The sequence below is a fragment of the Anomaloglossus baeobatrachus genome, chromosome 1 (assembly GCF_048569485.1).
Source record: "Anomaloglossus baeobatrachus isolate aAnoBae1 chromosome 1, aAnoBae1.hap1, whole genome shotgun sequence".
Taxonomy (NCBI): domain Eukaryota; kingdom Metazoa; phylum Chordata; class Amphibia; order Anura; family Aromobatidae; genus Anomaloglossus; species Anomaloglossus baeobatrachus.
In genome coordinates this window covers 250,579,596-250,592,817 of record NC_134353.1, presented here as the reverse complement: position 1 = coordinate 250,592,817, position 13,222 = coordinate 250,579,596, and the positions used below count along the sequence as shown (strand labels likewise).

Genomic DNA, 13,222 nt, shown 5'->3' with positions numbered 1-13,222 from the left:
TTTAGAGCTGAACGAGTGACAGAATCACCCCCCTTTTGCATCATTGCAAAAAAAAAAATAAATAAAAACACGTATTTGCTATCGCTGCGTTCATAAATGGTCGATCTATCAAAAAATATAAAACCAATTAATCTGCTCAGTACATGGTGTGTCTGAATATAAGACCAGCACTCCAAAACTGCAAGTTTTGTAAGGATTTAATCCATAGAAGCACAGTACAAACAAAAAGAACACGTTTTCGGCTAGACCTTTAGCCATTGTCAATGCAGTGTGCAAGGTCACATCTTTATAAGATTATCTCAGAACAGGAACATTTTTTTTTTTTTTTTTAACAACACATCCAATTGTAAAAATTATTTGAAGATCTATTGATAAAAATCAACTTTGAACTTAACTTTGTTTCTGGGAAAACTCTTTTTAATTAGCCTTTTAGGGTTATGGCTTGTTCACTCTCATCGTTAGGAAAGGCTAGATGATGCAAATATTACAGCTTTATAAAAACCCAGCCTCCTCTTGCCAAAAAACAGTAGCCATGGGTGTTCTAAGCAGCTGCCTAACACTATGAAAATGGTGGAGGCCCAAAAAGCAGAAAAAGGCTATAAGACGATACAAAGCATTTTCAAATTACCCTTTTCTCATTTTGAAATGTAATTAAGAAATGGCAGTTAACAGGAACCGTGGAGGTCAAGATAAGGGCTGGAAAATCAAGCTATATTTCTGTGAGAGCTGCTCGTAGGATGACTAGAGAGGCAAATCAGAACCCCCGCTTAACAGCAAATGACGTTCAGGAAGAGCTGGCAGAGTCTGGAGTTGTGGTACATTGTTCTACTGTTCAGAGACCCCTGCACAAATATGGCCATCATGGAAGGGTCATCAGGAAAAAAAACCTCACCATAAAATTAATCTTCAGAAATATTCAAAAGAACTTCTAAACAAGCCTGATTCATTTTTGAAACAAGTCCTGTGGACCGATGAGATTAAAATAGAACTCATTAGCCACAATATTCAAAGGTATGTGTGGTGTTAAAAGGGGACAATATCAGGAAAATAATTTCTCGCCAGCCACTAAACATGGGGGTGGATCAATCATTCTTTGAGGTTGTTTGTTTTTCAGCCAGTGGCATGGGAAACATATGGGTGGAGAGATGAATGGATTCTATGAAATTTCAACAGATTCTTGATGCAAACACCATCAGTAAAAAAGCTGAAATTGAAAAGGTAATGATCCTAAACACATGTCAAAATCCACAATAGAGTACCCCAAAAGGTGCAAGCTAATTGTTTTTACAATCCCCTGGCCTGAACATCATTGAAAATCTGTTGCTAGACCTCAAAAGAGCAGTGAATGCAAGATGACCCAGGAATCTTACAGAATTGGAAAACTTTTCCATGGAAGAATGGATGAAAATCCCCCAAACAAGAATTAAATGACACTTGACTGGCTACAAAAAGCGTTTACAAGCTGTGATACTTCCCAAAGGGGGTGCTAGTAGGTAGTAACCATACAGGGTTCAGAAAATTTTGCCCATTTTCCTTTTTTGTTCATTTAAAAATGTAAAAGATAAAAAAAATACATTTATTTTTTGTTTGTGTAAAATACAAAGGAAATGTGTCATCTTTAACGTTATGCCTTTTAGAGATTATTTCATCTTCAACTTGCTTAACTATTCACAATGACAGTAATTTTTACCAGGGGTGCCCAAACGTTTACATGCCACCATATGTGTGTCTGCTATGTACTGTGTAATGGCCGTGTCTTACCATACAGCGATTTGCTCTGATTATATCACAGCTCCTGGGCCGGGGAGGAACATAAGAGTATAAAGTTATTACACCACGGGATCATAGTTGATTCTCTTTGTGGGGTAAAACATTTCCCGGCCTGTTTTTAAAAAATGTTTTACCTCATAGAATTATTTGCGACCTCATGCTATAATGTTGGTACAATTTTTTTCTTTTTACAATTTCTCCCTGGCCCAAGAGCTGTAGTATGATCAGACCATGTTCCTGTTCGGTCAGACACTGCCATTACACAGTATTTAGCCGGGTAACATTTAAAAGATTATCTCAGCACAGGGACATTTATTTTTATTTTTTTAAAAACACATCCAATAGCGGAAATTATCACTATTCTAAGATCTATTGATTATGATAAGTTTGTGGCAAAACCGGTTTTAAGTGTATTACAAAGAATTTTCCGAATTGTTGCTCATTTCAGTCCTCTTATTTTAATGGATTTGTTTTTTGTGTAATATAAATATACAGTACAGACCAAAAGTTTGGATACACCTTCTCATTCAAAGAGTTTTCTTTATTTTCATGACTCTGAAAATTGTCGATTCACATTGAAGGCATCAAAACTATGAATTAACACATGTGGAATTAAATACTTAAAGGAGTTGTCCGACATTAGCTTAACAAAAATTGTTGAGTTTATCTGTGCTGTATTGTCATATAAATCACACCTACATTGTTATTTTTTGTTTTCTAACTTTTGTTCCTCTTGAATTATCCCTTTATTCTCTGCAGCTCTTGTTTACATTCAGATCCAGCAAACATGACCACTTCCTGTGCAAAACCTCAGTCAGAGCTGTCACCACCCACCCCAGTGTCCAGCCTCGCCCTCTGCCCGCCCCCTGCACACACATTCCCTGTCAGTATTCTGCCCCAGCACCTGACCTGGTATCACTACAGCATTGCAAATAACAGACCCACATCGGGCTCTGCACCGCACACATATGGCTCTGCACCGCACACGTATGCTCTGCACCGCACACATATGGCTCTGCACCGCACACATATAGCTCTGTACCGCACACGCACACATATGGCTCTGTACCACACACGCACACATATGGCTCTGTACCGCACACGCACACATATGGCTCTGCACCGCACACGCACACATGGCTCTGCACCGCACACATATGGCTCTGCACCGCACACGCACACATATGGCTCTGTACCGCACACGCATGGCTCTGTACCACACACGCATGGCTCTGTACCGCACACGCACACATATGGCTCTGCACACGCACACATATGGCTCTGCACACGCACACATATGGCTCTGCACACGCACACATATGGCTCTGCACACGCACACATATGGTTCTGTACCGCACACGTACACATATGGCTCTGCACACGTACACATATGGATCTGCACACGCACACATATGGCTCTGTACCGCACACGTACACATATGGCTCTGTACCGCACACGTACACATATGGCTCTGCACCGCACACGCACACATATGGCTCTGCACCGCACACGCACAAATATGGCTCTGCACCGCACACGCATGGCTTTGCACCGCACACATATGGCTCTGCACCGCACACGCACACATATGGCTCTGCACCGCACACGCACACATATGGCTCTGCACACGCACACATATGGCTCTGCACTGCACACGCACACATATGGCTCTGCACACGCACACATATGGCTCTGCGCACCCCCCCCATAGGGAACACATGTAGGGAGTACATACTCACCCGTCCTCGGTCCCCGCCGTTCCTGCACGTTCGCCAGCTGTCTGTGCTCTGGCCATATCAGCACAGTAGTGATGTCACCGCTGTGCTGAAGAGAGCACAGACAGCTGGAGGGACAGTGATGAGAAGCAGCGCTGCGCCCCCTCTCATCAGCGCTTTCAAATGTACCGGCATCTGTGATCTGCGATGCCGGTACATTTGAATGTGTGATCCTGAGCAGGGGGCCCCCGGTGCTGGAGCTGACACCACGGCAGCTGCCGCCAGGCCCCGCCCCCAGGTCACGGACCCCACAGCAGTGCAGGGGGAGGTTACTGGAGAATAAAAGAGGTGCGGGGGAATGTGTGGGAGGGTGCAGGGAAGGGGGCGGGGGCTCCTCGTACTGTACAGCCCAGCAGGGAGGCGACATGCTGTTCCACATTTGCATGTCAACATAGCCCTGCCCATGTTGACATGAAATGACCGGAAGCAGCAAAATCGCGGCAGGAGCGGTCACATGACCGCTCTGAGCCGGGGGAGAGGGGCTGACAGCAGGGCAGGTAAGTGGTCTCTATCTACTTACCTGCCCCAATGTAGCCCAATAGGGAAATAAAAAAAAAGTCCAAGAAGCCGGATAACCCCTTTAACAAAAAAGTGTGAAACAACTGAAAATATGCCTTCTATTCTAGCTTCTTCAAAATAGCCACATTTTGCTCTGATTACTGCTTTGCACACTGTTGGCATTCTCTTGATGAGCTTTAAGAGGTAGTCACCGGAAATGGTCTTCCAACAGTCTTGAAGGAGTTCCCAGAGATGCTTAGCACTTGTTGGCCCTTTTGCCTTCAGTCTGTGGTCCAGCTCACCCCAAACCATCTCGATTGGGTTCAGGTCTGGTGACTGTGGAGGACAGGTCATCTTGCGTAGCACCCCATCACTCTCCTTCTTAGTCAAATAGCCCTTACACAGCCTGGAGGTGTGTTTGGAGTCATTATCCTGTTGAAAAATAAATGATGGTCCAACTAAATGCAACCCGGATGGAATAGCATGCTCATTCAGTATGCCTTCAATTTTGAAAAAATCCCCAACAGTGTCACCAGCAAAGCACCCCCACACCATCACACCTCCTCCTCCATTCTTCACAGTGGGAACCAGGCATGTAGAGTCCATCCGTTCACCTTTTTTGCGTCGCACAAAGACACGGTAGTTGGATCCAAAAATCTCAAATTTGGACTCATCAGACCAAAGCACAGATTTCCACTGGTCTAATGCCCATTCCTTGTGTTCTTTAGCCCAAACAAGTCTCTTCTGCTTGTTGCCTGTTCTTAGCAGTGGTTTCCTAGCAGCTATTTTACCATGAAGACCTATGGCACAAAGTCTCCTTTGAACAATTATTCTAGAGATGTGTCTGCTGCTAGAACTCTGTGTGGCATTGACCTGGTCTCTAATCTGAGCTGCTGTTAACCTGCGATTTCTGAGGCCGGTGACTCGGATAAACTTATCCTCAGCAGCAGAGGTGACTCTTGGTCTTCCTTTCCTGGGGCGGGCCTCATGTGAGCCAGTTTCTTTGTAGCGTTTGATGGTTTTTGCCACTGCACTTGGGGACACTTTCAAAGTTTTCCCAATATTTCGGACTGACTGACCTTCATTTCTTAAAGTAATGATGGCCACACGTTTTACTTTACATTTTTCCTAAGAATTTGTATTATGGCAAGAAAAAAGCAAACAGTCTTTTCAGTAGGACTATCAGCTGTGTATCCACCAGACTTCTGCACAACACAACTGATGGTCCCAACCCCATTTATAAGGCAAGAAATCCCACTTATTAAACCTGACAGGGCACACCTGTGAAGTGAAAACCATTTCCGGTGACTACCTCTTGAAGCTCATCAAGAGAATGCCAAGAGTGTGCAAAGCAGTAATCAAAGCAAAAGGTGGCTACTTTGAAGAACCTAGAATATAAGACACATTTTCAGTTGTTTCACAATTTTTTGTTAATAATTCCACATGTGTTAATTCATAGTTTTGATGCCTTCAATGTGAATCTACAATTTTCAGAGTCATAAAAATAAAAAAACCCCTTTGAATGAGGTGTGTCCAAACTTTTGGTCTGTACTGTACCTCTATGTGACAGTAAATTGTTCACTACTTTGGGTACATCAGAACATATTCAGATTTTATACCATCAATTACACCCAGATTGTAGAGAACACATGCTGGATAAGTCATGAAAATAAAGAAAACTCCTCTTTGAATGAGAAGGTGTGTCCAAACTTTTGGTCTGTACTGTATATAATTTTTTTTTCCTTCAGTCTTATCATAAATACTAATTTTCACTTATTTGTTGTGTAATGTTTTGTTTATTTTTGTGTCTCAAGGAAATGTTTTTGGGGCTTATTTTGCATTCTGTGCCGTTGTTGATGGAATTCAGTACAAAACTGGAATGGGACAGAACAAAAAAGAAGCAAAAGCAAATGCTGCAAAGTTGGCTTTGGACGAACTTCTTCAGTTTGAACAATCTGAATCGTATGGTAATACTGGCCAAAAAATTATATTTTGACCATACTAATTGTCAGTGATACACTGTTTTATGCTCACATTTAATGCTGTTGTGGATATTATTCTTCATGGTACAGAGAGCATGCTTCTGGCTCTCTCTGGTTAATTTTTGTTGCCATACAAAAATTGTTTGAAAATGATCTTGGGACAAAAAACCCTGTGTTGCCCTATATTAACATATGATACTTCTGATAGTATCAATAAAAACATGATTTAAAGGGAACCTGTCACCAGATTTTTCCCATATAAACTGGGCTACCACAAGTTAGCCCTTAAATACAAGTTAGCCCTTATATACAGTGTTATAGAATGCTTTATATATGTGTCTAAGCCAATCTGTAGAACATAAAAATGACTTTTTATTACACTCACCTGTGGGGAGGTCCAGTCCAATGGGCATTGCTGATTTAATTTGGCACCTCCTCTCTTACTACGATCGTCATTCTTTTTCCCCTTCTTCGTGTGGATGACGTGTCCTACGTCATCCGCACAGAGTCCGCCCTTTCGCTTTTATACAGATGCCTTTGCCATGCTGTAATGCGCAGGCCTGGTGAAAGGCCAAAGAACACCCACGCGTGCGCATTACAATACTTTGCTCTGCCTCAGCAGAGCAGAGAGAAGTGTACAGGAGTGCAATGGCGGACTCTGTGTGGATAACATAAAACGCGTCATTCACACAAAGCAAGAAAGAGGACGGTGAAAGTAAGAAGAAAGGAGGCGCCTGATCAAGATCAGCGACGCCCATCAGACCCAACCGCACTGCCAGGGAGCATAATAAAAGCTATTAATGTTTATACAGAGCGACTTGGGCACTTATATGCAGCATTTTATGATGACTGATCAATTCTGGGAGAGAAAGAAGTATATTTGTCTGACAATATTTTTTACTGAGGTGCTTATTTCCATGTGTACCATTAATTAAATAAAATTTAAACAGCAGTTACTTTTTAACTCGCATGGTTCCATGGCAAACATTTCATATTGGGAATGCTATTACATATAATAGACCATTACCTGCGTTACACCAAGGATCTGTAGATATGGTCACCAGTTGATCACCTCCCAATATGGTAGTTAGCAGCACCTAAATACCTATAACTTCTCCCATTTTCCTCCGCAATCGCTATGAGGATAAGGTTGAATGGTGTGAAGGTGAAGCATGCTCTGGGTTTGGTCACTTTCACCCTTATAATTTTATGGAGTTTTGAAGGAACAAGAAATGAATGTGTGTTTTGAACATCAAAGTGCGTTTACACTGCAGTATTACAAAATGTGTTAGTACATGTAAAACGGAATTCTATTTGTAATTTACAGTTCAGCATTCGGAAAGTAAAAACATTGGAGGCCCGCCTTTGTTTCCAGCTGAACAAAATGTATGTTTAGAGGTTTTCGGTGCTCCAGTAAAGCAAGTTGGTAAGTATACTTGTTTTAGCATCTGCACTCGAGTTTCACCTTTTTTTAACCTAAGACATATCTCTCATGAGAGAGCTTCCCCATATCCGCTAATTGATTGAATATTCCTCTGGTGTATATTTAAGAAAAGAAACAAAAAAAAGTCAAATGCGGTCTCGACTGTCCCCCCCCCCCCCCATCCCATTGCTACGGTTTTGGATATTGCACCGAGTAGCCTTTCTTTTGAAATTGGCCATTTTCCTCTTCTGCGCATGTGCCGACACTTTGGCAATGATGAATACTTAGTCGTTACTGACTGTGTCAGTCAAAGGTAATTTCTGAAGCAGTGAGCAGGGCTGGCATCACTGAGAGAGTTTTTCAGGCTGTGCGTCCCCTCTGAATTGAAATTTAGCCCATGGAGGATGAGATTATTCTTAGGGCAAGCTGTCCACCTTGTAGGTCTGCTTACTTTGTCATGTTACCCTGACCGATTCCCTTTTAGCTTGACACATATAAGTCTGGTATATGTAAAATGACTGTTTAATTAAAGTGGTTCTCTGGGAATGAAAAAAGCGAAACGAATGTCATTCTAAATAAATTCCTAGATACAATAAATTATCAAATCTCAATAATTTTGACTAGGTGGGTGATCACTATGAAATTAAAAAAGCCAGCGCCTTGCAAATGCACACAAGCACCTGTCCAAATATTCTAGGGCACTTTTTGTCATTGTAACAAGGTGACGACCATTTTAGTTTTATAGTGATTACTCTGTGGACAAACCAATTTGTGATTTCGTAATTAAATGTGATTAGGAAATTAAAATGACCTTTCCTTTAGTTGTTTATTTTTTTTTCTATTCCTGTAGAACTCCCTTAACCCCTTAATGACCGCAGGCAGTAATATTAAGTCCTAGCGGTCATAGTATTACTGCCCGCGGTCTGCCGCGTGCAGCGATCGGCGCACATCTCAGCTGATTTTCACAGCTGAGATGTGTCCCTGCCAGGCATGAGCAAAATCGTTATCTGCTCGTGCCGTTTAACCCCTTAAATGGCGCTGTCAATATGTGACAGCGCCATTATAACGGCATCGTCGGTAAACATTTAGTTACCGGCCGATACCGGAAGTCACGTGACGTGATCACGTGACTTCCGGTGGTTGTCATGGTAGCACAGGGTCATGTGATGACTCCTGTAGCTCACATGAATTACTTTCGGTTTCACCCGGCCCGGAGCTGAGTGAGGCAGAAAATGAGCATATCTTCTGTTTACAGCTCTATAGCTCTGATCAGCAGATACGGCAGAGCGATCGGATTGCTAATCACTATAGCCTCGTAGGGGGACTAGTAAAATAAAAAGAAAAAGTAAAAAAAAAAAGTTTTAAAATTTTTTTAAAAAAACATACATACAAGTTCAAATCACCCCCCTTTTGCCCATTGAAAAAGGGTTAAAAAGATTTAAAAATATACACACATTTGGTATCGCCACGTTCAGGCGATTAAATCGTAGCATCTGTGCAAAAATTATACAGCTAAAAACGGCAGCCTGAGACTCAAAAAATAAGCAGTCACTGAGCCATAGATCCCGAAAAAGAATGCTACGGGTCACTGAATATGGTGTAAAATGTGCGCCACTTTTTTCGGACAAACTTTTTTGATTTTTTTTTTAACTCCTTATATAAAAGTAAACCTATACATGTTTGCGGTCTACGAACTCGCACTGAACTCAGGCATCACACCCACTCATCAGTTTTACCATATACTAAACACAGTGAATAAAATATATCAAAAACAATAGTGCTATCACACTTTTTTTGCAATTTTTCCGCATTTGGAATTTATTTGCCGTTTTCCAGTACACTATATTTGAAAACGTATGGTTTCATTTAAAATTACAGCTCGTTCCGCAAAAAACTTGCCGTCACATGACCATATTGACTGAAAGATAAAAAAGTTACATCTCTCGGAAAGAGAATGTGAGGAGGAAAAAAAAAAAAAACGAAAAATCGGCCGGTCGTGAAAGGGTTATTTAATAAGGGCTTAAAATTTCAAAGTTCAAAAAAGGGCAACATTGTCACATTGTTTGTAAAATTTTGATATTGTCCAAAATTTACCGCAAACCCAAAGTACAATATATCAAAAAGACTGACCCACATATCCAACAGGTGTGAACAGGTGCTAGCTGAAAATACATACAGCTGCACTCTAAAATGCTAATAATGAATAAGGGAACTCTGGTATTGCATTACTGCTATAGGAATATTTGAAAAAAGATATATTTAACTTATGTATTGGCCAATGCATGTGAGCCTGGCAACCAGCAGCAAGGTATAACTCTATATACTGGGAAACTAACTCAAATGCCTCTATCTGGGTTAAAAACTCACATGTCTGGGCAGCTAGGCTCCAGCTAGAGGGGGGAATGAACACCGCCTGGTTACAGAAAGAATTGCACTACAACTATATCAAAAAGACTGACCCGCACATCCAGCAGGTGTGCCCAGACAGGACATTTTTAACCCAAATAAAAGCATTTGAATTAGGTTTCCAGTATATAGAGATACACCTTGCTGCTGGTCACATGCATTGGCCAATACGTAAGCTAAATATCTATTTTTTTCAAATATTTCTATAGCAGTAATGCAATACCAGAGTTCCCTTATTCATTGTTAGCATTTTAGCATGCAGCTGTATGTGTTTTGTAGTCACAAAGTACAGTATGTCTCTAAAAACAGTCTTAGGCTATGTTCACACTACACTAGAAAAATGATTTTTTTTTTTTTAAGAAATTTCTTGGAGTGAAGGATTAGCGCACCTGCGTTAAAATAACACACCAATAACGCAGGTGCGTTTTTGGTGCGTTGTTTTTTAATGCTTTTACAGCAATAAAGCACGTTGAAAAAGAAAAAAAAAATAAAGGTAGATAGATGAATACATAGATGAATAAATAGATAATAGAGAGATATATAGATAGATAATAGAGAGATAGATATATAGATAGATAATAGAAAGATAATAGATGGATATATAGATAGATAATAGAGAGATAGATATATAGAGAGATAGATAGATAATAGAGAGATAGTTAATATAGATAGAGGGATAGATAATATAGATAGATAATAGAGAGATGGATAATATAGATAGATAGAGGGATAGATAGATAATAGAGAGATAGATAATAGAGGGATAGATATTCCAGCTTTATTTATGATGTTTGTGTTTCCCCCAACCCCCACACACACTACAGCTCTCGTGGTCGGTAATGTGTTCCCATCACCGACCGTGAGAATTAACCTGGAGTTAACTGCACAATCGCTCAGGGAGCTGCATTGTGCCCTCGCTCACAGACGCCGCGGGACATTGCTGTGGATTACGTCGGAGCTGTGTTCGGGGGGTTTAATAAAGTGGAGAAAGAGGGGCTTTTTGTCTTTTATTCCAAATAAAGGATTTTTCGGTGTGTGTGAGTGTTTCTTTACTTTCACTTACAGATTAGTGACGGCGTGTCATAGATACTGCCATTACTAATCTTGGACTTAGCGGCAGCTATTGGTTGCCGTTAACTCCATATTTCCCTGATTGCCACTGCATCACGGCAATAGGAAGAGTCGGTAAAACGCCGGGACTGTCGCATAATGGATGCGACAGTCCCAGGGCAGCTGCAGGCTGATATTCTGGGGTGGGGGGGGCATTAACCATGGCCCTCGCCCTCCCCAGCCTGAGAATATTGGGCCGCCGCTGTGTGCTTACCCGGCTGGGCGGTAAAAATACAGCGGAGCACACGCTTTTTTTTTTTTCTCTTCTTCTTCCTCTTCCTCTCCTAGTGACATCACTTCCCTGCAAAACACAGGGCAGGGATGTACACTGTCATGAAAAACGCGAAATAACGTACATAACTTGCTGCCTGCGTTATTCCCTGCGGTATTTCATGATTACATTACAGTCAATTGAGTGAATAACGCAGTTAGCTACAGAAAAGAAGTGACATGCTCATTCTTTTTCTTAAGAAAATCTACTGAAAGAATTTTCTTAAAAAAACGCAGTGTGCACAGCTAATTTTTTTTGCCATAGGTTTTGCTGGGAAATGTCTGCAGAAAGGTTCCAAGAATTTCTCAAGAAATTTCTGCAGCAAAAAGGCACCAAAAACGCGGGTAACAAACGCAGTGTGTGAGCATAGTCTTAGTATAACTGGAATATGTTGAAGCGTTACAGATTTATTTCCTTTATAAAGTGACACTGGTCAGAATTGTAAAAATTGGCCTGGTCAGGAAAGTGAAAACAGACTGGGGGTTGAAGGCGTTAATTCTAATTAGAAATGCAGTATAGCTCGCCTGATTAGTTATGTTTCTTACCTCATGTGTAGGGCATTGCTGTGTCTGTGGTAACCACCACTCATATAGTGACCGTTCCTTGTGGTGGAAAACATGGATACCTTAAATACTGTAATCCCCTGCATATGAGGTATGTGACATAGCTAAGAAAGAGAAATATACTACATTTTTAATTGGGAGTATTTGCTAATGTTTTTTACTACATTTTTGGCTAGGATCTTGGTGATAGAAATACCCCTTTTAAAGCTACAATATCTTCATACATGATAACCATGAAACTTTCAAAATACACTGTCAACAACATGCTCCTCATGTACAATGGCAGACCACGTGTGTGCTACACCTCTACTGCACTGCAGGCTAGTTCTCTTCCCTTCACTTACACTAGAACAGTCATGGCGAACCTTTCACAGGCCGAGTGCCCAAACTGTAGCCCTAAACCCATTTTTTTTTCCGAAGTGCCAACCAATCCTTTTATGTAAATAATTGATTGTAACCTTAACTTTGCTGTCTTCTCTTCTCTTCAGCAGGGGGCATCACGCTCATGCTCACCACACATTGAAGCTGAGCCACTGCCCTTTCCAGACACAGCAGTTGGATTGATCCCTCTGGAAAAAAATTGCAGCATATTAGACAGAGATTTTAGCCTGGAATGTAATCAGATTTCACCCTGTAATCCACATTTACATTTCAAAGTCTGAACATCCTGAAATCCCGTAAAGATGTGCGAGTTGCTCCCCTCCCCTTTCATTGTGTAGTTCTGTCCCCCTTTCTGGCCACTTCCTGGTAAACATGTCCCCCATCCTGATATATATTTCCTACATTCTGGTAAATTTGTGCCCTTCATGGCCCCATCCTGGTAAATGTACCCCATTCCTGGTAAATGTCCTCCACTCTGGTAAATGTACCCCTTCATTGTAAATGTATCCCATCCTGGCATGTTCCCCCATGCTGTTAAATAACCCCATCCTGGTAAATGTACCTCATCCAGACATGTCCCCTTTCCTGGTAAATGTACCCCATCCTGATAAATGTCACCCTTCCTGCTAAATGTTCCCCATCCTGGCATTTGTCCTCATCCTGGTATGTTCATGTACCCCCATCCTGGCATTTTTCTCCCCATCCTTTCATGTTTCCCCCCATCCTGGTAAATGTACCCCTTACTGGCATGTTCCCCTTCCTGCTAAATGTACCCCGTCCTGGCATGTTTTCCCCCATCCTTGCAGCCATGTTTCCCCCCCCATCCTTGCAGCTATGTTTCCCCCCATCCTTGCAGTCATGTTTCCCCCCATCCTTGCAGCCATGTTTACCCCCATCTTTGCACGTTTCTCTCCATCTTTGCATGTTTCCCCATCCTTGCAGCCATGTATGCCCTGTGCTCTGTTTGCCCCGCGCTCTGTTTGCTTGCCCCGCGCTCTGTCTGCTTGCCCCGCGCTCTGTTTGCTTGCCCCGCGCTCTGTTT

General features: G+C 41.8%; 1 protein-coding gene across 2 annotated transcripts in view; it reads left to right on the top strand.

Moving 5' to 3' along the window:
• The window catches only part of ADAD1 (adenosine deaminase domain containing 1), a 199,736-nt gene that overhangs the window by 67,513 nt on the left and 119,001 nt on the right, over nt 1-13,222 (top strand). For both annotated transcript variants that reach the window (XM_075348944.1, XM_075348953.1), the window contains exons 4-5: nt 5,859-6,011; nt 7,354-7,452. In XM_075348944.1, the coding sequence (XP_075205059.1) occupies nt 5,859-6,011; nt 7,354-7,452 (252 nt within the window). The remainder of the gene's footprint in view (nt 1-5,858; nt 6,012-7,353; nt 7,453-13,222) is intronic.